This window comes from Leucoraja erinacea, chromosome 4, assembly GCF_028641065.1.
Source record: "Leucoraja erinacea ecotype New England chromosome 4, Leri_hhj_1, whole genome shotgun sequence".
Classification (NCBI taxonomy): Eukaryota; Metazoa; Chordata; class Chondrichthyes; order Rajiformes; family Rajidae; genus Leucoraja; species Leucoraja erinaceus.
Window position 1 is genome coordinate 17,064,396 of NC_073380.1, and position 24,404 is coordinate 17,088,799.

At 39.7% G+C, this 24,404-nt stretch overlaps 1 protein-coding gene across 4 annotated transcripts in view; it reads left to right on the top strand.

The window, feature by feature from the left end:
- The window catches only part of LOC129696187 (transcriptional activator GLI3-like), a 360,260-nt gene that overhangs the window by 250,629 nt on the left and 85,227 nt on the right, over positions 1-24,404 (top strand). For all 4 annotated transcript variants that reach the window (XM_055633815.1, XM_055633813.1, XM_055633812.1 and 1 more), the window contains 3 exons: positions 5,005-5,210; positions 11,872-12,012; positions 19,441-19,642. In XM_055633815.1, coding sequence (XP_055489790.1) covers positions 5,005-5,210; positions 11,872-12,012; positions 19,441-19,642 — 549 coding nt within the window. The remainder of the gene's footprint in view (positions 1-5,004; positions 5,211-11,871; positions 12,013-19,440; positions 19,643-24,404) is intronic.

Sequence of the window (24,404 nt, forward strand, 5' to 3'; positions counted from 1 at the left end):
GTTTCGGGTCAGAACCCGAACCCGGACCCGAAACGTCGCCTATCCACGTTCTCCAGAGATGCTGCCTGGCCCGCTGTGTTATTCCAGCAATTTGTTATCTTTTTAAAAAAATTAAAAAGGTGCAAGGATTTGGTGCTAAAATCTCCTTATGGGATTTAGTAAGGTAAAGTTGTATGTCCTGGTAATACATCCTTATGTCATTCATATTGTCCTTAGCATATCCACAAAAACCAAAGACATGCATGTCAAGTGTTCTCTTCTGATTTAAACTCTGAAACACTCCCTTGAAATTTCAAAGTTTTGGTCGTGTCTAGATAAGCAATTTAAATTGCACTAAACAATGAAATACTGGGGGTTATAAATCTCATTATGGTGTGAGTATTTTGATGTGATGAATTAACTTCACGGACCATTAACTTTCATTTCTTTCGAGGGTTATTTTAAGCATTATCTAACTTGGGCTTGGGCATTAGGAGCACAATATAAGGCAGAATGCTCAAATTACCTGCATGATTTCCCCAACTCAATTTTGGCTGTACCTTGTGCATGCTCACTGTAATTGTGCATTCCATGTTGAATTTGCTGCAGCATGCCTGTCTCAGCAGCTGTGCATGAACATGGTTACAGGGCCCATTTATGATATTAGCAGTCAAAAGCCAGTTCCAAATGAAGACACTATTGCAAGATCCTGAATGAAGCATTGGCCATCCTTAAACAATGAATAGAATAAAAGTTGTTACATGGATTGCCTCTCGTGGCAATTGCACATTTCAGGTATCACAGCATACAAGTGAACTTCTTTCCATTGAGTGATAAAGTATGGAAACAGGCCCTTCAGCCCAACTTGCCCACACCAGCTAACATGTCCCAGTTACACTAGTCCCACTTGCCCGCATTTGGTCCATATCCCCCCCAAACCTGTCCTATCCGTGTACCTGTCCAACTGTTTCTTAAAAGTTGGGATAGTCCCTGCCTCAACTACCTCCTCTGGCAGCTTGTTCTATACACCCACCACCCTTTGTGTGAAAAAGCTACCCCTCGGATTCCCATTAAATCTTTTCCCCTTAAACCTAGGTCCTCGACTCACCTGCACTGGGCAAGAGACTCTCTACATCCACCCGATCTAATTCGTCTCATGATTTTACACACCTCAATAAGATCACCCCTCATCTTCCTGCGCCCCAAGGAATAGAGTCCCAGCCTACACAACCTCTGCCTATAGCTCAACCCTCTAGCCCATGCTATATCCCTGTAAATCTTCTCTGTACCCCATCCAGCTTAACAACATCTTTCCTATAACATGATGCCCACAATATTGTAAATGTGGCTTCACCATCATCTCATACAACTGCAACATGACCTCCCAACTTCTATACTCAAGTCTAGCAAGATCCACACATCATTTAAGCATGGCTAATAAGTGGCAAATAACATGTGTGCCACAAAAGTGTCAGCCAATGACCATTTCTCATCATCTGCCTTATCATCACTGAATCCCCCAACTTCAATAGCCTCTGGGTCACCATCGACCAAAAACCCAAACAGGCCTTTCGGCCCACCAAGTCCGCACCGACCAGCGATCCCCGCACATTAACACTGTCCAACACACATTAGCGACAATTTACACTTATACCGAGCCAATTTGCCGACAAGCCTGTACGTCTTTGGAGTGTGGGAGGAAACCGAAGATCTTGGAGAAAACCCACGCAGGTCACGGGAAAAAAATAGAAAACCCCGTACAGACAGCACCTGTAATTGGATTGAACCTGGGTCTCTGGCGCTACAAACGTTGTAATAATAATAATAATATAATAATCTTATTTATATAGCACATTTTTAGTCAACTTGCATTGACCCCAAAGTGCTTCACATAATTACATTACATTTACACACAGGCAAAGGTGGGTGAAGTGTCTTGCCCCAAGGACACAACGACAGTATGCACTCCAAGTGGGATTCGAACCGGCTACCTTCCGGTCGCCAGCCGAACACTTAGCCCATTGTGCCATCTGTCGTCCCTAAGGCGGCAACTCTACCGCTGTGCCACCATGCAGCTATAATACCTACATAATTATGTGACTGCCAGAGCAGGGCATGAGCTGGAGCTTGACAGGATACGTATTGAGATGTTTTTACCAGTGGAACTATTCTGTTCCCCAGAGGGTGGATACTAGATATATTTATTATATATATTTAAGGTGGAGATGGATAAGTATTTGAAAGAATGTTGAACTCTTTCATTCTAGCTGAATCTAAATCCTAGAACTCCAGACCCCTTCACCAGGAATTCACTTTGTCGCCAATTTCCAAAGGGCAGTTAGGGGTGGGCAATAAACAATAATGTTGCCAATGACGCCCCAATCTTGAAAAATGAAAAATTCAAAGGGCGTATTGCCCTATTTATTTTACCATAAAGACAAGCAGGAAATGCTACAAATATACAACAGATTGGACGGTATCCATGGGGTGAGAATCAGAGAATGTTTGAGGTCAATGACCTTTAATGAAGACTATTGGTAAATGGATCAGTTGGGACAGAGAGACACAAAATGCTGATATAGCTGAGAGGAACAGGCAGCATCCCTGAATAGAAGGAATGGGTGACGTTTTGGGCCAAGACCCTTCTTCAGAGTCGGGAAGGGGAGACACAGGGTTATGGAGGGGTGAGGTGTGAAAATGAAACAACAAAAGGGACTAAGGTCAAGGAAAATGTAGAATAGATCATTATTCGCTGGAGAAGATGACTACAAAGCAGACAAAGATATAATTTAATCAGGAGGATAGTCAGACTGGTTGGAGAGCTAGGATGGGGGAAGGGTGGAGAGAGAGGGAAAGCAAGGTCAAGATTCATACCGCTGGGGTGGAAGGTGCCCAAGCCAAATATGAGGTGCTGTTCCTCCAATTTGCTTTGGGCCTCACTTTGGCAGTGGAGGAGGCCTAGGACAGAAACCTAGGCCAGTATGAGAATGGGAGGGGGAGTTAAAGAGTTTAGCAACTGGGAGATCATGTGTGGCTGACTGAGCAGAGGTGTTCAGCGAAACGACAGATAAATCGGAAGGGAAGGCCTTGTGTGATAATGTGTGGCCCAGAGTGATTGAATAATGCAGGATGGCACCAGCTAAATAGGAAGAAATTAATCTGAAACCAGAAGAGGAGACGGGGGGGAAAAAGTGAATGCAAGAAATATGGAACCGAGTACAAGAAAAGCTGTATTTATTAAATTTAGTGGTGGACCTTAAAAGCTCCATTAGAAAAGGAGATGCTGTTCCTTACATGGCACTTCATTGGAAGAGTGCAGGGGACTAAAGACTTGGCGGGATCTTAGATAGGAGAATTAAAATGACAGAGCTGAATAGAGACCTCTGCAAAATGCACGCAATTTTAATTTGGTTTTTCAAGTCCAGAGGAGAGACCGCATCGTGAAAGACATATGTAGTCCTGTATCAAATATGGCTCTCTGCATGCTCCATACTTGCCTAACACCATTATTTGCATCTATTTCGGAATGTGACACTGGGGCAAAATTCATCAAACATCATAATTGTTTTTTTATATATAATGTTAAAATTCATTGTAACCGTGCATGATCTTTTGTGACCAGATGATTTTTTGCGATGATCATAAAATATCATGGCATATGTATTCATCAATTGCATTTTAAAGATGAGCATGCGAAAGAAAGCGAAAACTGTTGAGTACTTTAAGTAAACCTTGTGAAAGACTATTTACAATGGAAGGAATAAGTGATCTGGCTCTCCTTGATCAATGCAGCTAAATCACTTTCAATTGCAGTTAGCCTGATTACTGTGCTAGAGCAGTATGAGAGGCCAGCATCGTCAGAAATTGTCTATTTAACTCTGAAACTGCCTTAATTATTGCACTTCAAGTTATACATGTCAGTGTTAGAATCAGATTGTATGAAGATTACACTGTATTCAAAGTATGTTATGTATAATGGCATAATGAATAGTTTGAAAAGGGATCAGGGTTTGGTTTGTGTTTACTTCTTTGATCCTTAAATGTTGTAAAACATTTTGCACAATATCTATTTCATCACATTTATTTTTGCATTATTATCAGCCATTTTGCAGGGAATGCATGTTATAATAATTGCTAACGTTTACCACATGTAAAGCGAAAGAGAAAAATATATGTAGTTGAAATATTGCAACGTGTAATGTCATGGACAAGTAAGGAATAACAGCAGCTTGGTATTCCCTACGTCCTGACCCTCTGAATTTGTTTTAGTGAGTTTTAGTTCCCCTGGAGATTAACTTTGATCTTTGTCGAATTCAGATATTTCAAGCCCCTTGTAACTGATAACTAAGAGGAATTGGTTTCTCACATCAGATTACAGTCTGTCATGGTGATTGGTGCCAACAGCAAACACTGATGATCACGGTCTCCAAAACTCTGCTGCTACATTCTCATTGCATCAAAGGAATGTGCTCCCCCCACTGCTTTGACAGCTGCTCCCAGTGGCTTTTTCCTTACACAGTAAATTAATTGGAAAAAACAGGGGACAAAAGCCATTACGTGGGGTCAGTGCTGCAGCTAACTTATGATGGCCTCTAATGACTCTGTTTCGCAGAGAACCAGGTTACTGGAGCCAAACACTGTCCCTGGGAGAGGACAGGAATGAGAGCCTCACCGATATCCCAGCACGCTTATTATAATCACTCAGCTTTAAACCAGTGCTTCAGTGTAAGAATCTGATGACAAAACTGTGTCAGGTGCCTGCTCAATGCTATCCTAGCACAACTCAAGATGTAATCTTATTGAGATTTTTTTTTAATAAACTGTGCAGAAAGACCATTTTGTAAGATCCAATTAATCATATCCTTTAATATTTCTGTCTGTTTTGACCAGGGTATTTTTGATCTACAGTTTAGTATCATGCATGGTTATGTCCAGTTTGTGGAACACAACCTCATTTGATGAAGAGAAATGAATGTAAAGTTCTTAAGATTTTCGGCGCTCCTCTGATAATGTTTTCCGTTTCAGGCCTCACTCCCTTTCAGGCAGCCCAGCATTTTCCGACATCTCGCTCATCAGAATTTCCCCACTCAGAACTCCTGTAGGCACTTCAGAGCCTGTGTTTAACCCACCGCATCCATACATTAACCCCTATGTGGACTACATCAGGTCTCTACACAGCAGCCCCTCTCTGTCAATGATCTCAGCAGCAAGAGGACTCAGCCCGAACGACGGTGAGCAACGTGTAAAGTTTTGCTTTCTTGGCGTGGATAAGAAATGGTGATGTAAAAATCATATTTCAGCTTAATGATTAAATTATCACAAACATTTTATAATTTAAAAAAAAAAATGTAAACATCACATTATTAATGCAACATTTCAAAATGTTAATGAATTTATGGTGGTGTCTATGTACACAGTTATTATGTGTTTTTGTTTAAGTGAAATCCACTTTGAACAAAGACGTATTTTTCATTTATTTTACCACAGCAGCTTAATTTCCTCAGTGTTGCAATGTCTGCTACATGTAGTACTGCATGTACCCTGCAGTGTATCAGCAATGGCACTGGATGACTTGAGTTCTTGGAGATGATGCCCGAATCAGAGCAGCAGGAAAAACAGAGACAGACTTTGATTTTTGAACATTTTACATGGAAAAAATTAAAAACGCATTCCTGCCATCTACCACACTTCCCAAAAAGACAGTAGCAGCATAATTTTTGTATTATATTTATAATTCAATTACCAATGAGGCAAACAGCTTCTGTAAACATTCAGAACTCAAAGAAGCCAAACCAACCAGTAAGAAATACGAGCACATTAAATTACAATCTAAACACAACGCACTTGTGCTATAACACCAGGATAAGCCACTCAACTATGAAAACCAAGCCCAAAGCATTATGTAACTATCTAACTGACTATACCAACTAATGCTAAGGACAATAACTAATTCCATATGCAATAAACAGCTACCTACTTGCAACTAGCTCATTTAAAAGAAACTGATCTTATTTATTCAAATATATAATTGGGGTTATCAAGTGAGCATCTCCCTTCACTGGTGTTTTATTGAGTTAGGCCCACACCACCTCAGGAAAGGTTAAGTTAGTTCTGGTACCTCATAACAACCCACCTCAATACCTACTCTCACCACCGATGCTACCTGTATCGACTAAATAAAGGAAACTACAGGCAATTAACTCATTCTACAAATGCTAAACACCTGCATCCTATCTTCCACTTATCCAAGCCCATCACTAAACTAGTATTGTGTTCTATAAGTTTCAAGGGCTTGAAGGCCACAGGTTGTAAATGGAGTTGGAAGTTATCACTTTGTTACACCAGCAGTACAATTTATTGAGTCCTATAACAGAGATACCCACTATCATGTAACGGAATTGACATATTTTTGCTGACAATTTGTGCTGTGTGGAAATCACAGTACCTCCCTGAATGCTCAACAGCTCCCTGCAGGAGGAAGGGGTGCTCCAGGATTGAATCCCCTCATGTCTAGATGGTCCCCTCAGTGACCAGCAGCAGATTCATCAATAAGGGCCTGTGTTTGGATTATGTGCAAAATGGGAAATGGTCTTTAAATACGTGGTCCATGAATAATATCTGCTCTGGAATCTAACACAGCAATCTGATATATCATCCTAAAACTCAATCAATGAGAGAAAGTCCCTTAAAATGCTATGGAGAGAGAATTCAGGTAAGAGCAGAGTGGGTTGAACTAGTTTTGCTCCCTACAAGTAAACACCACCCGGAATATTGGATGCACCTTCATTTTTTCAGATGAGTTATCTGACCAAAGGTCTTTATAATTGTAACAATACCTTCTGTCATAAAAAATAAAAGATTTCAGTGGTTAAAAAAGGCATAACATGATGAGATGAACATTTTATATGTTCTACGCATTACTTGTTGCTTTATCCTTGGTGAGTTGATTGAGTTTCTGAAGATGCGACCTAAAAGGTTGATGAGGGCAGAGCTGTTAGCATTGCATATATGGACTTCAGTAAGGCACTTAGCAAGGTTCTGCATGGTTTGCTGATGTGGAAGGTTAGGTCACATGGGATGCAAGGAGAGATAGCTGAAAGAATAGAAAATTGGCTTCATGGAAGGCAGCAGAGGGTGATGGTGGAAGGTTGCTTTTCAGACTAGAGGTCTGTCATTAGTAGTTTGCCTCAGGGTTTGGTGCTGGTCCCATAGATGTTTGTCATCTATATTAATGATTTGGATGAGAACGTACATGGCATGTTTGTAGATTAATATGGGTGGTATTTTTGATAGTGAAGATGGATGTCAAAAATTGCAGCAGGATGTTGATTGGTTGAGCAGGTGGGCTGAGAATTGGTGGATGGAGTTTAATACAGAGAACTATGAGGTGTTGCATTTTGGGAAGTTTAACCAGGGCAGGACCTACATGGTGAATAGCAAAGCTCTGGGGAGTTTTGTAGAGTAGTCATCTAGGAATAAAGGTCAATACGCCATTGAAGGTGGCTTCACTGGTAGATAGGGTGGTCAAGAAGGCTTTCTGCACAATGGGCTTCATCAGTCAGAGCATTAAGTATAGAAGTTGGAAGTTCACATTACATTTGTACAAGAGATTGGTGAAGCCACATTTAGAGTATTGTGTTCAGTTTTGGGCACCCCGTTATAGTAAATATGTTGTTAAGCTGGAAAGGGTGCAAAGAAGATTTAGGAGGATGATGCCAGGGCCTGAGCTATAGGGAGATGCTGAGCAGGATAGGTATTTGTTCTTTGGAGTGCAGCATTATTTATTTATTTATTTATTTATTTAATTTTTTTAAGCTTTAAAAAGAGAAAAAAGTAAAGAAAGTGAGAAAGAATCGTGATAGTGCGAAAAGGTGATCAAAAAGAAAGACCCATTAAGCAAAGAGTTAGGGAAAAAAGTTAAGAAATAGGCCGTAGAAAAGAAAAAAGAGAAAAAGAAACAAAAGCTCTATTATGAAGACCGAGCAGAAAGGGATATACCAACTTCGTATTTTTCATATCCCCCCCCCTTACCAGATCCTGAAACCATTTATTTTTAAAGTACTGTTGCACCTTATACTAGTGCAGCATTATGGGGATGATCTTATAGAGGTGTACAAGGGCATGGAAGGAATAGAGAGGGAAATGCACAGAGCTTTTAACGCAGAGTAGAGGAATCAAGAATCATAGGTTTAAGGTGAGGGGTGAAAGATTTAATAGGAATCTGAGGGGCAACATTTTTAGAAGGCTGATAGGTATATGGAACATAGAAACATAGAAAATAGGTGCAGGAGTAGGCCATTTGGCCCTTCGAGCCTGCACCGCCATTCAATATGGTCATGGCTGATCATCCAACTCAGTATCCTGTACCTGCCTTCTCTCCATACCCCCTGATCCCTTTAGCCACAAGGGCCACATCTAACTCCCTCTTAAATATAGTCAATGAACTGGCCTCAACTACCTTCTGCGAGAGAGAATTCCAGAGATTCACCACTCACACCACTCAAACAAGTTTGTGAGGCAGGTACAATCACGTGTTTTCAAAGCATTTGGACAGATACATGGATATGATAGGTTTAGAGGGATATGGGCCAAACGCAGGCAAGTGGGACTAATGTGAGATGGAGCATGTTGTTCAAATGGGCAAGGTGGGCCAAAGGACCTATTTCCATGTTGTGTGACTAGAACTGAACTGAGAAAGTATCCTCTTTTATTTTGCCTCTTTCGCCTTCCCCCATATTAAATCCAGCTACTCTTGCTCATTATGTCTATCTCAACAAACCCTTGCCTGGTATCATTGCCTGTAACCCTACTTCCTGCCTTGCATCCCATGCTGGTTGATGTTGTGCATTGTTTTTGTTCTTCAGCTGCAGCTTGATATCCCTTTAAACCTGCTATCATCTTTCTTATTCCCTCAAACGTCATAAGGTCATAAGAAATCGGAGTAGAATTTGGCTATTCAGCCCATCAAGTCTATTCCAACATTCAATCACGGCTGATCTACCTCTCCCTCCTAACCCCATTCTCCTGCTTTCTCCCCATAACGTCTGACACCTGTACTAATCAGAATCTATCTATCTCTGCCTTAAAAATATCAACTGACTTGGCCTCTACAGCCTTCTGTGGCAAATAATTCAACAGATTCACCTCTGTCTGACTAAATACATTTATCCTCATCTCCTTCATAAAAGAATGCCCTTTAATTCTGAGGCTATGACCTCTAGTCCTAGACTCTCCCACTAATGGAAACATCCTCCCCACATCCACTATATCAAAGCCTTTCACTGTTCAGTACGTTTCAAAGAGGTCCCCCTTCATTCTAGTAAACTCCAGCGAGTGCAAGCCCAGTGCCGACAAACGCTCATCATAGGTTAACCTACTCATTCCTGGTAGACAAAAATGCTGGAGAAACTTAGCGGGTGAGACAGCATCTATGGAGCGAAGGAAATCGACGACGTTACGGGTCGAGACCCTTTTGCGATCTACTCCTTCCTGGGATCATTCTTGTAAACCATACACTTTGTTGTTATCCAGTTTATAATATTGGATGAACTGCAGTTTTCTTCAGTTTAAGTTAAGGACTGAAGCCAATGTCTTTGGTCTCTGCCACGAGATTCATTTCCTTGCCAATGTATCAATCTCTCTGGTCACTCTCTCAGGCAAAATCAGGCCATTTGCAAACTTAGCACATTATATATCCTTGAATTAAACTTTAACCCACACATTTTCGCCATCACAAAGACTTAGTTTCTGCCACCACATTATCACCATCTTTACATCTGACAGATGTTCTTCTTCTGTGAAAGCCTTTACCTATGACTTTGTTTCTCAAGGCTCAATAGTCCCAAAAAGTTCTGGACTGATTTCCCTTCACATTATTCAAAGCGTTAATGCTGACTTTCTAGTTCACATCAAATACTGTATCAAATACTCAACCATTCTTGTAGTTACTCAACACTTATAATATCAAATTTGCCTTCGGTTTTGCCGTTTCATTCCCTGAATTTCATGCATTGATTCGCGTTCTCTAATATTTCTCTAATTTCTTCCAGCCCTTCAACCCCAACCCCACAATTCTCATTCTGGATTATTATGGATCTCCACCCATCACCACTGCAAAACGATTCTATCCGGCCTACAATATGGAATTTTGTTGCTACAATCTATCTCTCCCTGGTCCGTGTGCGTTCCTTAAGAAATATTTGTTGCACCATTCCCTTTTTTCGTCCTACAGCTTATCATTATATTAGCGCATATTATGAAAGCAGTTGTACAAGGCCTGAGTGTGACCACACCTGGAGTATTGTGTGCAGTTTTGGTCCCCTAATTTGAGGAAGGACATTCTTGCTATTGAGGGAGTGCAGCATAGGTTTACAAGGTTAATTCACGGGATGGCGAGATTGTCATATGCTGAGAGAATGGAGCAGCTGGGCTTGTATACTCTGGAGTTTGGAAGGATGAGAGGGCATCATATTGAAACATATAAGATTATTAAGGGTTTGGACACGCTGGAGGCAGGAAACATGTTCCCGATGTTGGGGGAGTCCAGAACCAGGGGCCACAGTTTAAGAATAAGGGGTAAGCCATTTAGAATGGATACGAGGAAACACTTCTTCACACAGAGAGTTGTGAGTCTGTGGAATTCTCTGCCTCAGGGGGCGGTGGAGGCCAGTTCTCTGGATACTTTCAAGAGAGAACTAGATAGGGCTCTTAAAGATAGCGGAGTCAGGGGATATGTGGAGAAGGCAGGAACGTTGTACTGATTAGGGATGATCAGCCATGATCATATTGAATGACGGTGCTGGCTCGAAGGACCGAATGGCCTACTCCTGCACCTATTGTCTATTGTCAAATAGTAGTTGTGTTTTTTTTAATCAATGTACAAACAGTTGAACAATGTTGGTTATTGAGATGAATTATATCTGTTTTTTTGCATCCAATGCTCCTAGTTTCAATTCCCGTGCAGGCTTAAAAAAAATTCAAATATTACGGATGAATATTATGTTAGCACCCTGATTAGATACTTGCCTTTTGCCTGATTAACATTGAGGAACTTACATCACGTAACTATGCTGTGACTGCCATAGATTGGAATTGCAACGGTAAAAATACGAAGAACCCTGTAAAAATGATCGACGAGGGGTGGAACAGAAGCATTAGATGATAAAATCTGGTTGAACTCAAACATTGCCTGAGTTATTCCACAACTTCCTGGTTGAGCTGACTCTATGAAGCTCTAGATCTATGCTCATTCAGTTGGCATTACAAATTGAAATAATCCCCCAAATAAATCCTGGCATCTTCTTCAATGGAACGATATAGTGTGTTGCAGGGTGTCATCATATTATGAGAATCAACTGAATTTATTAATAAATGTCTTCATCCATCACTTTGCTCTTTCAATCTTTGATATTAAAGCATTTGTCTAGATAGGGTATTAATTTGAAATAACTTTTCAAATCAACTTTTAAAAAATTGTTTGAAGAGCAGTAGAGGTTTTGTGAATATTAGCATGTCTATGGAATGTAACTGACTCATTTTGTTTGACATTGTGAGGTTGGATTTTGTCCTTCTGATCATTGTAATAAAATAATAAGTCAATAAAAAGAAAGTATTTAAAAAAAGAAAGTACGGAAGAATTTAATTGTCCCATCTGGGACGCATGACAATAAACTCTCTTGACTTGACTTGACTTGACTTGACGACTTGACAATTACTCTACAAGAGAAATATGCTCATGTATTTTATCATGGTCTACGATGTCTTAAAGCAATAGAGAGGCTTGAATGCTGACAATGAAAACATGGTAGACATTCAAATCAGTCATTGATAGTGCCTGAAAATGAAATGTAAGTCTAGTTATTGGGATTTAATTTGAAATCTTTGTTTTTTCAGTACCACATGCTGGAGTCAACCCAGCAGAGTATTACCACCAGATGGCTCTGTTGACTGGTCACCGTAGTCCATATAGTGACATCCTCCCTCCGGCTGGCACGGCTAGTGCACTTCACATGGACTATCTCCATGCAATGGAGGGTAGGTAACAACTCAAGAAAGCACGGATGAAAATTCATCAAATGGAATATTCAGTTAAAGGTCTTAAAATTGAAATGTGGCAAAAAAATTAATAACTTTCAAGACACAAACCTGTGCTCTGTCATTGAAATTGGTGTATTTGAGTATTATCAAATGGGTGAATAAGGTTTATGACAGAAAGGAAGGTACACAAAAATGCTGGAGAAACTCATGGGGTGCAGCAGCATCTATGGAGCGAAGGAAATAGGCAACGTTTTGGGCCGAAACCCTTGGGTTTCGGCCCGAAATGTCGCCTATTTCCTTTGCTCCATAGATGCTGCTGCACCCACTGAGTTTCTTCAGCATTTTTGTGTACCTTCGATTTTCCAGCATCTGCAGTTCCTTCTTAAACGTTATGACAGAGAGGAGTTGGCAGATTGAGGCTGGTGAGGATTTTGAAACCATCATTGAGCTCACAACAAGGCGGCATAACAGCGCAGTTATCAGAGTTGCTGCCGCACGACTGCAGCAATACGAGTTCACTCCTGACCCGTGCTGTGTGTTAGAATGTACACATTCTCCCTGTCAATGCATATATTTCCTCTGGATGCTCTGATTTACTATCACCTCCAAAAGGTGTGCAAGCTGAAATGCTAATTGGTTACTGTAAATTGCCACTAGCGTGTCGGTGAGTGGTAGATTCTGAGGGAAGTTTGTGTAAATATGGGGAAAATAAAATGGGATTCAATTTAAATTGGAGCTTGATAGTCTATCTTTATTTGGTGGCCCAAGTTCCTGTTCCCATGTTATATATCACTCTATAAAAGTACATTTGATGATCCATGATTCCAATGACATGCCTGTAACTCAATGATGGATTTTTTTGCAAAAAAGGGAACAGTTGTAAATGGAATGAGGTGCAAACATTAACCATGTATGAAACGACTAGTTTCTATGCAATGAAATGTCTGTTTTACTTTTCTATATAGAGTACGGCAATTTGAAATCATATTTTGAGTGAAGGAAAAAACCTAATTTTATTCCCATTATTAAATAACTGATAATTGTTGAATAAATGTGCAGTGCTTTTGTGCACACTGATATAATGAATATAATTTATCTTGTAGTGTGAAAATTAAAAGATATGTAACCTTCCAGCTGAGGAGAGTCTGTTTAGGCATTATGTTTAATCAAAACAATATGAATTTAGCCTCTTTCTTTGTACAAAGCATTTTAAAAGTGTCTAAACACCAATTCCTGTCAAATTTCAGTCGGCATTGCCATATCCTCATGTCTTCCCTCTCCTGTTACTACAATTGAAACAGAATCATTCAGAACGTTAAAATGACTATTACTGTACACGATGCAGTGAATTTTAGAAATGATTTAAAATGGGTGGCAGAGACTAGGGTTCGATCCTGACTATGGGAGTTTATACGTTTTCCCTGTGACCGCGTGGGTTTTTTTTTCCATTGCTCCTGTTTCCTCCCACACTCCAAAGACATGCAGGTTTGTAGGTTAATTGGTTTCTGTAAACTCCTCCAGTGTGTCGGATGCAAAAGTACGATAACATAGAACCAGCGGCCAGTGATCACTGGTCATCGTTGACTTGGTGGGCCGAAGAGCCTGTTTCCATGCTGTAGTTGTAAACATAAACTAAAATGTAAACATTAATCTTAAACTTATTTGATTAGCTGAAAGGAGTTTTACTGATCCTATTATATGGTTTGGTTTCTGCAGAATTGCTAGATTTCTATATGATTGTAATATTCAGTTACCTACAGTAACTTAAATACTGAAAGCCAATCAAGTGAAATATTCTGAATGTGAAACAAAGTCCAGTTAGTGCTTATGTATCAAATTCCTTTCATTAATGCTCTGTTCAGGCAGTTAAGTAACTGCTAAACTGTATGTAAATCATTTGATTCAAGATTCAAGAATCTTTTGCTACTTTGATACCAAATCAGATGCAAAATCTTTAAAACCATTATTAAATATCACGAATGTGCTTTCTGTCCGACAACTTCTAAGTCAACAGTGACATATTGTCATGAATCAGGGAAGAATAAGGAGTTTGGCTTTGAAACTGAATGAGAGACCAATGAACTATAACGTTAATCTCATTTCCTAAAAGGAAAAGAGAGATTGATTGTGTAGAAAGGATCTGCAGATGCTGGTTTAAACCAAAGATAGACCCACAACGTGTAAGAAAGAACTGCAGATGCTGGTTTAAACAGAAGATAGACACAAAAAGTTGGAGTAACTCAGCAGGACATGTAGCATCTCTGGAGAGAACGAATGGGTGATGTTTCGGGTTGAGACCCTTCTTCAGAAACACAAAATGTTGGAGTAACTCAGCGGGCGGGACAGGCAGCATCTCTGATTGATGGAAATGTGAGATCAATGCAAGTTGGTACAAGGTAAAAGTCTCTTTTTTCATTAATTTCCCGTGAGTTTTCCTCACCCAATTCCCGTTAAAGAAAAGCTATTGCAGTGTCACCCCATTCTCCAAAGCTATATGGTAAAACTCAAGAAGATGAATTGCATTTCTGGATGTCATAAAGCACATTGCAGTGAATGAAACACTGTTTAAAATGTGTTTGATGTTACAATTAGATAATCAACTACTTGGGTTTTAGTATAAAAATAATTGGAGGGAAAACTTTCCTCCTGCCCAGTGTTTCAGTGGGATCAATATCAATTCGCAAGTTGGTCTCTTGAATCAGAAAGCTGAGAGTTCACATCCATTACAGAGATATATCAACAAAAGTTTGTTGACTTTCTGGCACGTTATTGCGCTGCCAAAGGCATTGCCAGCATCACAATCTCCCCTCTTACCTTGATGTTTCAAAGGTTTCAAAGGTCTTTTATTGTCACGTGTACCAATTAAGGTACAGTGATATGTCATAGATGCAACAGCATTATTCAGAAGAAGAGTAAAGGAGTTGTCCAGGGAGTCTAGCTAAGATTTTTCCCCTCAACCATTATCTAAAAACTAATATCTGTCCATTATATTTATTGCTACTTTTTAGAACAACATTTGCCTCGGAACTTTCCACTTTACGACAGTGATGATACTTCAGACTATCAACATAGTGATTGATAATGGAATCCTCCTTAAGCAGAGAATAAGTTGAGTTGTTCATAGTGTGAATTCAGTGCTGAGAGAAGGAGCTGTTATGTCCCCAGTTCATTTAGTTGTTTATATAATTTGAAACTGGATTTACAATTTTGCTGATTGTTTCATACCTTAGTGTAAACACTTATCAATGTAAAACATTTTTTTAATAATTCGCCCAAATAAAAGACAGTTATTGTTTAATTTATAGACGAAAAGGTTGCGTGGCAGAATTGTAGAGTCAGAATTTGTGAAAGCTGCCCCAGATGAACAAATGTTTGTATGTAATCTCTCTAGCATCGAGTCAGGAGCTGGAGTGTAGGTTAAATCCATTTTTTTTTTTTTGCATATACTTTCACTATGGATTATTGCAAATTACCCCAAGATAATCAATGGGCTAATTTTAGATAAAAGGTAGGGACTTGCAAAAATCAAGGAAAGAAGTATTTCCACGACTCACAAACCACTGGGACCCACTTGCCGACAGCCCAGGATTTTTAAGAAAGTGGCTGCACAAACAGTGGACACATTAGTTGAAATTTCAAATGAAGTTAAATTCCAGAAGGGTACCAGAAGGTTGGAAAACATCCAATGCGACTCACTTGTTCAAAAAGGGAGGGAAACTGTCGGCTAGTCAGTTTAATATCAATTTCTGGCAAAATGATAGTCAATAGTCCGAGGAGAAATAACTAACCATTTAGAAAAGCTGAATATAATCAAGCTTTATCAGCATGTTTTTATGAAAGTTATATCATCATGTTAGACAAATTTGCTCAAATTCTTTAAGAATATCACAGTGAGAGTTGACCGAGGGAAACTCATAGAGATTGTGTGCTTCGATTTCCAAAAGGTATTTGACAAGGTGCCACATAAGACAATGGTGCATAATTTAAGTGACTCGGGTGTGGAGAAAATGTTTATGCACGCGTTCAAAACTAGCTGTCACGGAGAAGACTAGAGATGGAACGTAGACACAAAATGCTGGAGTAACTCAGTGGGACAGGCAGCATCTCTAGAGAGAAGGAATGGGTGAATCAGGGTCTCGACCCAAAACTTCACCTATTCCTTCTCTCCAGAGATGCTGCCTGGCCCGCTGAGTTACTCCAGCATTTTGTGTCTATCCTGGGCATAAACCAGCATCTGCAGTTCCTTCCTATACAAAGAGTTGGAATAAATTAGTGTTTTTCAGGCTGGAGGGTTGTAACTCCAGGAGTACCCCAGGCATCAGATTTTGGCCCTCAATTATTCGCCGTTTACCTTAATGGTAGGTAAAGGAAATGTCATGCCTGAACAACTGAAAGAACCTGATAGTTGTTGGAAAGTAGCTGTTCCATGTTGTTTTGCACATTAAGCATATCAAGTATTTTGCCTGGCTCTGGTTTTTTGCCCTTTTACCAATGGTGACATGAATTGCCCTCTCACAGTGTGTTTTGTCATCCTCCAGAACAGTTCACTTATGTTTTCCTTCAATATTTGGCTTTGCAACTGGCAAAATCACATCCATGGTTTTTCTGATGTGGTGTTAAGAGGGCTAATATTGCATAGATTTTTTCAGCAGAGAGCACATCACTTGGCCTTGCATATCATTGCCAGAGGTTTCCTCATGCTCCATCACGCTCTTGCAACATTCATTTGGAGCCTTGTTTCCCATCTACATCTCGCTTTCCCTCAAAGGCATCTGTGCCACTTCATGTGAGAGCATTCACTGAGAAATAATACACATCTTTATAAATTGAGGCTGAGATTATATATCATTGCTGAGATCATTATCATATAACCATTATAATAAAGTGCATTTGAAAGAACCTTTACTCAACAGTGGACTAAATCCAAAACAATGGATGATTTACATTGATACCAAGCGAATTAACCTACGAACCTGTACATCTTTGGAGTGTGGGAGGAAACCGAAGATCTTGGAGAAAACCCACACAGGTCACAAGTAGAACATACAAACTCCATGCACCTGCAGTCAGGATCGATCCTGGGTCCCTGTAGCTGGAAGGCAGCAACCCTACAGCGCCACTGTGCCCCCCAGTAGGTTCCTACTGGGATTTAATCATAATCATACTTTATTAGCCAAGTATGTTTTGCAACATACGAGGAATTTATATTGAGGTTAATTAGAACTATAGTTTAGAAACTCCTCTTTTGGCCTTTAAGGATGCACTCTAGAAAATGGAAACAATTCATAAAACTTCATGTGGGAAGGAACTGCAGATGCTGGTTTACATCGGAAGATACTCAAAATGTTGGCGTAACTCAGTGGGACAGGCAGTATCTGTGGAGAGAAGGAATGGCTGATGTTTTGGGTTGAGACCCTTCTTCATAAAACTTTGTATTAATTATAATTGTAAAAGGAGCAGGTGATAAAATTATTATTATTAAGCACCTAATTTTATTATACAAATGGTGAATTTTAGGTAAATTTTAATGTTTGCATACAGTGTGAAAATCTTTAAATGGATACTGATAAAAAAAATGCAACTGCTAATATTGGGTATTTGCTGAAAAACCTGCTTTGTTTGCCTTAACATTGAGGAAATTTAATATTCTAGTCTGAAGTTTAATTATAATGCCACTAGTAATATGCTTTTGTCTCATGTTAAATTCATAATGTCTGCATTTTCCATCCAATTTATAAAGGACAGGATACTCGGAGCCTGCTTAATTAGGGTAGAAAGAAAATTGTTTGAATTTTACGCTCATTCATATTGTACTGGCAAACCTCTGCTAATATTACCCAGCAAAGACTAAGAATCTTTCACGATCCAAATTCATGTTTGGGTATATACTCTTGATTTTTGTTTTGAAAATCTGTTTAATATCATTCCTTGATAATTGAGTGGAATGAATACAATGGAAAAAGAATTATGCGAATTATGAAAAAAGAAATACATGTTTGTAATTCAGGTACGGAATTGGCATTTGATTGCCAATAAAGGGGTGGTATCATAGTTTAGATTGATTAGATCCACGAGTTGGTCAAACAGCTTTTCTCTTTATATCATACCATTAATCTGGCATTTACACAAGAACGAGTTTTGTCATGTTTCTTGAAAGGAGTTGGGCGACATCAACATGACCCAGCTTCTTAGCCCCACCTCAGCCTAACGTACACCATCTCTCCCTACCCCACCCCACCCTACCCCATCTACATTCTTAGAGCTACAAACATAAGGTATTATAGTCATTCATCCCAGAACTTTAATTTGCCTCCGTTACCAGTGAATCTTCGTTATCTTACATTTTGTTACCCTATTAGTGATGGAGATTATAGAGATAGGAATTAGGTAATGTTCTTTTAATCATTTTAAGATGCAAAAAAAATGGAATGAAAATTTCCCCGAGCTCCTGCCCCCACATTCACTTGCAACTTGGACAGATGAAATGTGATCCTAATGTAACCCTCATTTACAGCTGACTATGTACCACAGTTAAATTATTACTCTGGTCACACACATTTAGTGAACAAGCATAAAAGACATCTTGGTTGTTTTATACATGTTCCATTTTAGTTTAGTTTAGTTTACAGTTGCAGCGCGGAAATAGGCCCTTCGGCCCACCGAGTCCGCACCGACCAGCGATCTCTGTGCATTAACACTATCCTACACACATTAGGGGCAATTCACAATTATACCAAGCCAATTAACCTCCAAACCTGTACGTCTTTGTAATGTGGGAGGAAACCGAAGATCTCGGAGAAAACCCACACAGGTCACGGGGAGAACGTCCAAATTCCGTACAGACAGCACCCGGAGTCAGGATCAAACCCGGGTCTCCTGGCGCTGTAAGGCAGCAACTCTACTGCTGCGCCACTGTGCTGACCTAAAAGGTGCCCTTTGAGCAGCTGAAGGTAGCCATAAAACTGTACTATTTATATTCAATTTGAAATTTCTCAACTTGTATTTTCTATACAGTCAACTTTTGTTCTGAAGGTTTCCTTATTCCTGGTGCAGGACTGAACCACTGTCTCACTGGTTGTGGTGAATTAATGATGTGAATGTCTAAGCAGCCGTCAGATTCATAAATCACTAGAAATGAGAGGGGCAATACATAGAAGCCTTTTCTTTTTGTTTAGCAATTTATCATTTTGCTTGCACATTAATAAACAGAGCTCCCCTGAGGTAAGATAGTGGAAGATAAATCCTTCTTTCTAATTTTTCTCAATTGTAGCCAGTAGATCACAGGTGAGAAGTAAGCTGCTTATCAGAGAAAGTCATTTTTGGAGCATCCTTCTGCACATTACTTGGGCATGATGAATAAATGGACATTTTGAACATGAAATACTACATGGTACTCTGCTCTAATTCTTTTCTTTAATGCAACAGGCTGCCGATTCCCCAGTCCAAGGCTGTCAGCCAGACCAAGCCGAAAGCGCACCCTGTCTATATCCCCATTGTCTGATCCCAACTTTGACCTTCAGACGATGATAAGAACTTCCCCCAACTCCTTGGTCACCATCCTCAATAACTCCCGCAGCAGTTCCTCCACCAGTGGCTCCTATGGTCACTTATCTGCAGGTGCAATAAGGTAAGAGGGATTTGCTCTTTCTCAGGGATGATTGGATGTGAGACTTCATCTTGGTGTATTCAAGTGATTTATGGTTTGATTTTTTAAATCTAATTGCATTTTCTGCTTTATTTTCTAAACCCCATTTTCTCCTTCTGCCTGTTTTCTGCAATGTTTGTGTTGTTAGCCCTGTATTTAGATGATTATTTTGTGGAGTTTTCTTGAAGTATAAGTAGTTGTCAAGGATGGATTTGTTGCTATTGTTTAATTAAATATTTTTATGAATGTTCCAATTTTTCCTTTCACATAGAGATAAAAGCCATTCATTATTTCTGCTGCATGGCATGTATTTCCATGTAAAAATGTCTGTTTAACTTTATTGTAGATGATTTTTGTCGATTGAAATTTGACATTTTTCTGCTATCCTCAGTCTCTCTGTACTAAATATCTAAAGAGGGCTTGGTCATGAATTGCTAACTGCAGTCAAATGATCCAGGTATGAGACAGAGCCAAATGTATCCGCTAAATAACTCCTTCATGACTTAGCTGTTGTGAGAGAAATGCTTGCAGCCTCAATGTAGATGTCAGTAATTTGGTGTCAAACTTAATTGTTCCACTGCTGCGATCTTGCTGGGTGAAGAAGGTTGGGTTTAAATATCACTGTTGATGCTCGGATTGAATAGACTGAAATGGAGGGAAATTGTACCACAGCAATTCACATGGGGGGGTTTTTCCTTCCTCCTATTGATTAGAAACATGTACATTTTTGGTTCCTCTGATGTTTCTAACTGTTTTGCCGTTGGTGAATTAGTCTGATTACAAGACCGCTTGTTACAGACTGATGTAAAGCTCTCTTCATGGTGACTGGAAGTAAGTCTGTTGTTGAAGGTGGCGTCTGTTGTGTCTCTGATGCTCTCTGTGCAGCCAGGAATAGCTCAAATTTCAGTGTCCCAAAGGGGTAGCAGGTATTTGAGTTGCAGTAGTTAAGAGAAGGCAGGGAGATCCATTGAGCTTTGCAGATTTTGAGATGGCATTTAAAAATATCCTGATTTTAAAAATATGGTTACATAAATGCTAAGTTGACATTATTATCAAGCCGTTGTCACTCTAAAAGAATATTGTGCAAGTGGATTAAGATATACGTGAGTCCCAGAATTTGAAATACCATTGATGATATCAAAATGTAATAATTAATATAGAATTTTATACTGAGTGCATAATGTCTCTTTAATTTCAGACTTTTTTTTCCCCCCATTTTGAGTTATCTGGTTGATGAGTTTGCATAAATAATAACCATGATACCTTTTGAGGTAAATTTGGATATTGTAATGTAATTTGCAGTTCAACTAGAAGAATAAACAGCAGAATTTGGATATTAAATTGAGCTAGCAGCTAAAGCAGCACATAGTCCTCACTGCCTGAAGAGGATCAGCCCAATCTTTGCATGGAAATATTAAAAACCTCTGCAGTGGGGCAGATGATGGTGTGTTTTTGCTTCATGGTTATGTACAGTACATAGCATGAATTAACTCTTACTCATCCGAAGTATAATACGGTGGCACATGGTCAAAGTCTCTACTATCCTGTTAGATAATTAGAGGAGAGAGTTAAGTCATTTTGCTTTTTGATGAATGGGTAGTATGTTGAGAAATAAATTGGACAAACTGCTTGTGAGCTCGGTAAACATGAAATTTACCATTAGAGGTATGCTCGAGAACAAATTTTGAATTTGATATGCATCTTCTGATTAATACCCTATCAATCATCCCTACTGTCTGCCACGGCTTTAGTCCATTGGAATAATTCATGGCTACACGGGCACATTCGCAATGCAGAATAGGCTTTCGAAGCAAATTTTTTTCACGTTTCATTCAGAGGTTTTGATTTTTTTTTTGTCCTGATTTGTTGTTTGCCTTTTTTTTTATTCCCTCGTTTGTGGATCTTTGTCTTTATATCACTTGAGGCAAGTGACGTTTTTTTGAGAGCAGGCTGTGTGAAGTGTTCATCTATGTGTAAACCTGACAGAAGTCAATCCTCTTAGCCCAGAACTGGGACGATCCAGTGCCAGTGGTAAACCAGATGCCGTTACACACAATTGCGGTTGCCATTCATGCTGTTGCTGCCCATGGCATGGAAGGTAACACCGTAATTTCATGTACCTCATACTTAATTTTTCTCAAAACCCTTCTCCAATTACCATTACCCCCTGGTTTGTTCTTAACTTGAAAATAACTGTGCTGATCCCTAAAAACATTACAATCATAAGGAACAGTTTCAAGAGCTCAGTTTAAAATTATCTGTGTGACTTTTACATACAAATTCTACCAGAGTTGTTCTGCAAAGTGTTCCAGTCAGAGCCTCTAGTTTACGCTACTGATAATACAAGAGATTTCATGATTGTGGGGAATGGATTTGGCAGCTTGTTCATTTATTACCAGTGCTGTGGTGTAAGTTGACATAGAGTAATTCAATTCCTCTTGTGATTTGCTGTAAGGCATTCACGGATTTTTATTGGTGTTTTGAGAATCGTGTTCTGCATTTTTCCAATTTTTTTTTCTAGAATACCTGAAGCGAGGGCAGGGTGTAGGGGGTAAAAATCACATTGTCTGCCAACAATGTTCCCAAATTGCAAGCTTGGATCTTTACTATAATGAACCATTTTTATTTCATGGGTGTATGTGATCACGAGCAATACATTCCTATTTGCCCTTGTGAAAGTGGTATGAGCCATTTTCTTTGAATTACTATGATCTTTTTGGTAAAGGTGCCCCTGAAGAGTGCAGTTAGGTAGGAGTTTCCAGCAGTTTGAAACACCAGTGAAGAAAAAATATCATTCTGCCAGAATAGTGCATTATGTGAAGGGGTACTTGCATGCGGTGGCTTTGCCTTGTACCTGCAGCCCTTGTATTTCTGTGTGATAGAGCTGAGGGTCCCCTCAAGAGAACTGACAGATACTGAGTATCTGCGTAGATGGTGCATAGTGAGCCCCAATCCAGGAATTAATAAATGTTTTAGGTGGAGAATGTGTTACTGATCAAGCAGGATGTTTTAATATAGCATTATATTGATCTTAATAAAAAGACACAAAGTGGATACAAAGTGGATACAAAGAATTTTCGTGCTTTCGAGCTTTCTCCCCTATACTCCATCAGTATAAAGAAGAGTCCTGACTTGAAACGTTGTCTGTCCATTTCTTTCCACAGATGCTGCCTGACCCTCTGAGTTCTTCTGGCACTTTGTTTTTTGGAGTGTAATGCGGGTAATAACAATGTCCCCAATGGCTGCATTATCTGGAGATTGCCCTGTTTGTGGTAATCAGGTACAATTCCCATTGCTCAAGTTTGAGTTAATGCTGTGAGATTATATGGAGTCTGAATTAAATGTTGGAGCCGACCTGCCAATTGTACATCAACGTGCGCCACTATGAATGGGGCCTCCTTAGGGTGGCAATGGACATTATCCAGAGTGGACACGTCTGGTACAATTCTGCAAATATGCCCTTGTCAGGCTATCGTATGACTGGTCTCTAGTACAATGCTGCCAGATTTGCTGTGCTATGCTGCCCTTCATCAGCCAAGGCATTGAATACAAGAGTCAGGAAGTCATTTTGCCGCATTATAAATTTTGGTTGGGTTGTAGTTGGAGTATTGTGTACAATTCAAGTCACCTCGATACCGAAAGGATTTGGTAGTTATGGAGAGGGCGTAGAAGAGGTGTACCAGAATGCTGCCTGGTATTAACATATCAGAGGGCATTAGCTATAACAAGAGGTTGGACAAACATGGATTGTTTTCTCTGGAGTGCCTGAGGTTGAGGGGAGATCTGTTGGAAGTATTATATAACATTATGAGAGGGAAAGATAGTGTAGACAGTCAGGGTGGAAATGTCAAAGGCGAATGGGCATGGTTTGAAGTTCAGAGGAAGAAAGTTTAAAGGAGAAGTGCGGGGCAAGTTTTACACGGGCAGCGGCAGGTGCCTGCAAAGTACTGCTGGGTGGTGGTGGAAGCAGATTCATTAAATGGTGTTCAAAAGGCTTTTAGATAGGCACATGGATATCACCCAATCAATCAATCACAATAATACTTTATTAGCTAACTATGTTTTGCAACATTCGAGGAATTTCATTTGCCAAGTCAGTCATAAAAAATAAAAAGCAATGGAACACACATAACAAATGTTACCATAAACATTCACCACAGTGACCCTCCACATGCAGGTAATGGCGGGATATGCATCACATGCAGGAAGAGAAGACTAGTCTAACTTATCATCATGTTCGACACAGACATTGTGGGCCAAAAGGCCTGGTTATAGACAATAGACAATAGGTGCAGGAGTAGGCCATTCGACCCTTCTGTGCTGCACTCTTCTAAGTTCTGCGAGGATTGAGCACTGCAGTTCGGACTGCTGTCAATATGTTCTCCACATTTGCAAAGGTTTTTGCCTAAGTTGCAAGCAGACATCATCGACATAAACACATTTCCACAACATTTTGGCCGGGGTGTTGCTCAAACTAATGCTGAAAAGTATCAGAGCAAGGGCACCACCTTCTGGAGGTTTTCAGTCAAAAGTGTTTGATTGTCATAGGCAAGAGAATGGAACAATGATATTGTGACTTGTTGCAGCTTTACAAACACATTAATGTAACAATACAACAAATAAATATTCAGTGCTCAATAATAAAATAATCAGTAATGATAGCCTGCCTAAATTCCCCGTATAACTCAGCTCCTTGAATCCTGGCAATATCCTCGTAAATCTTCTCTGCACTCTTCTCAGGTTC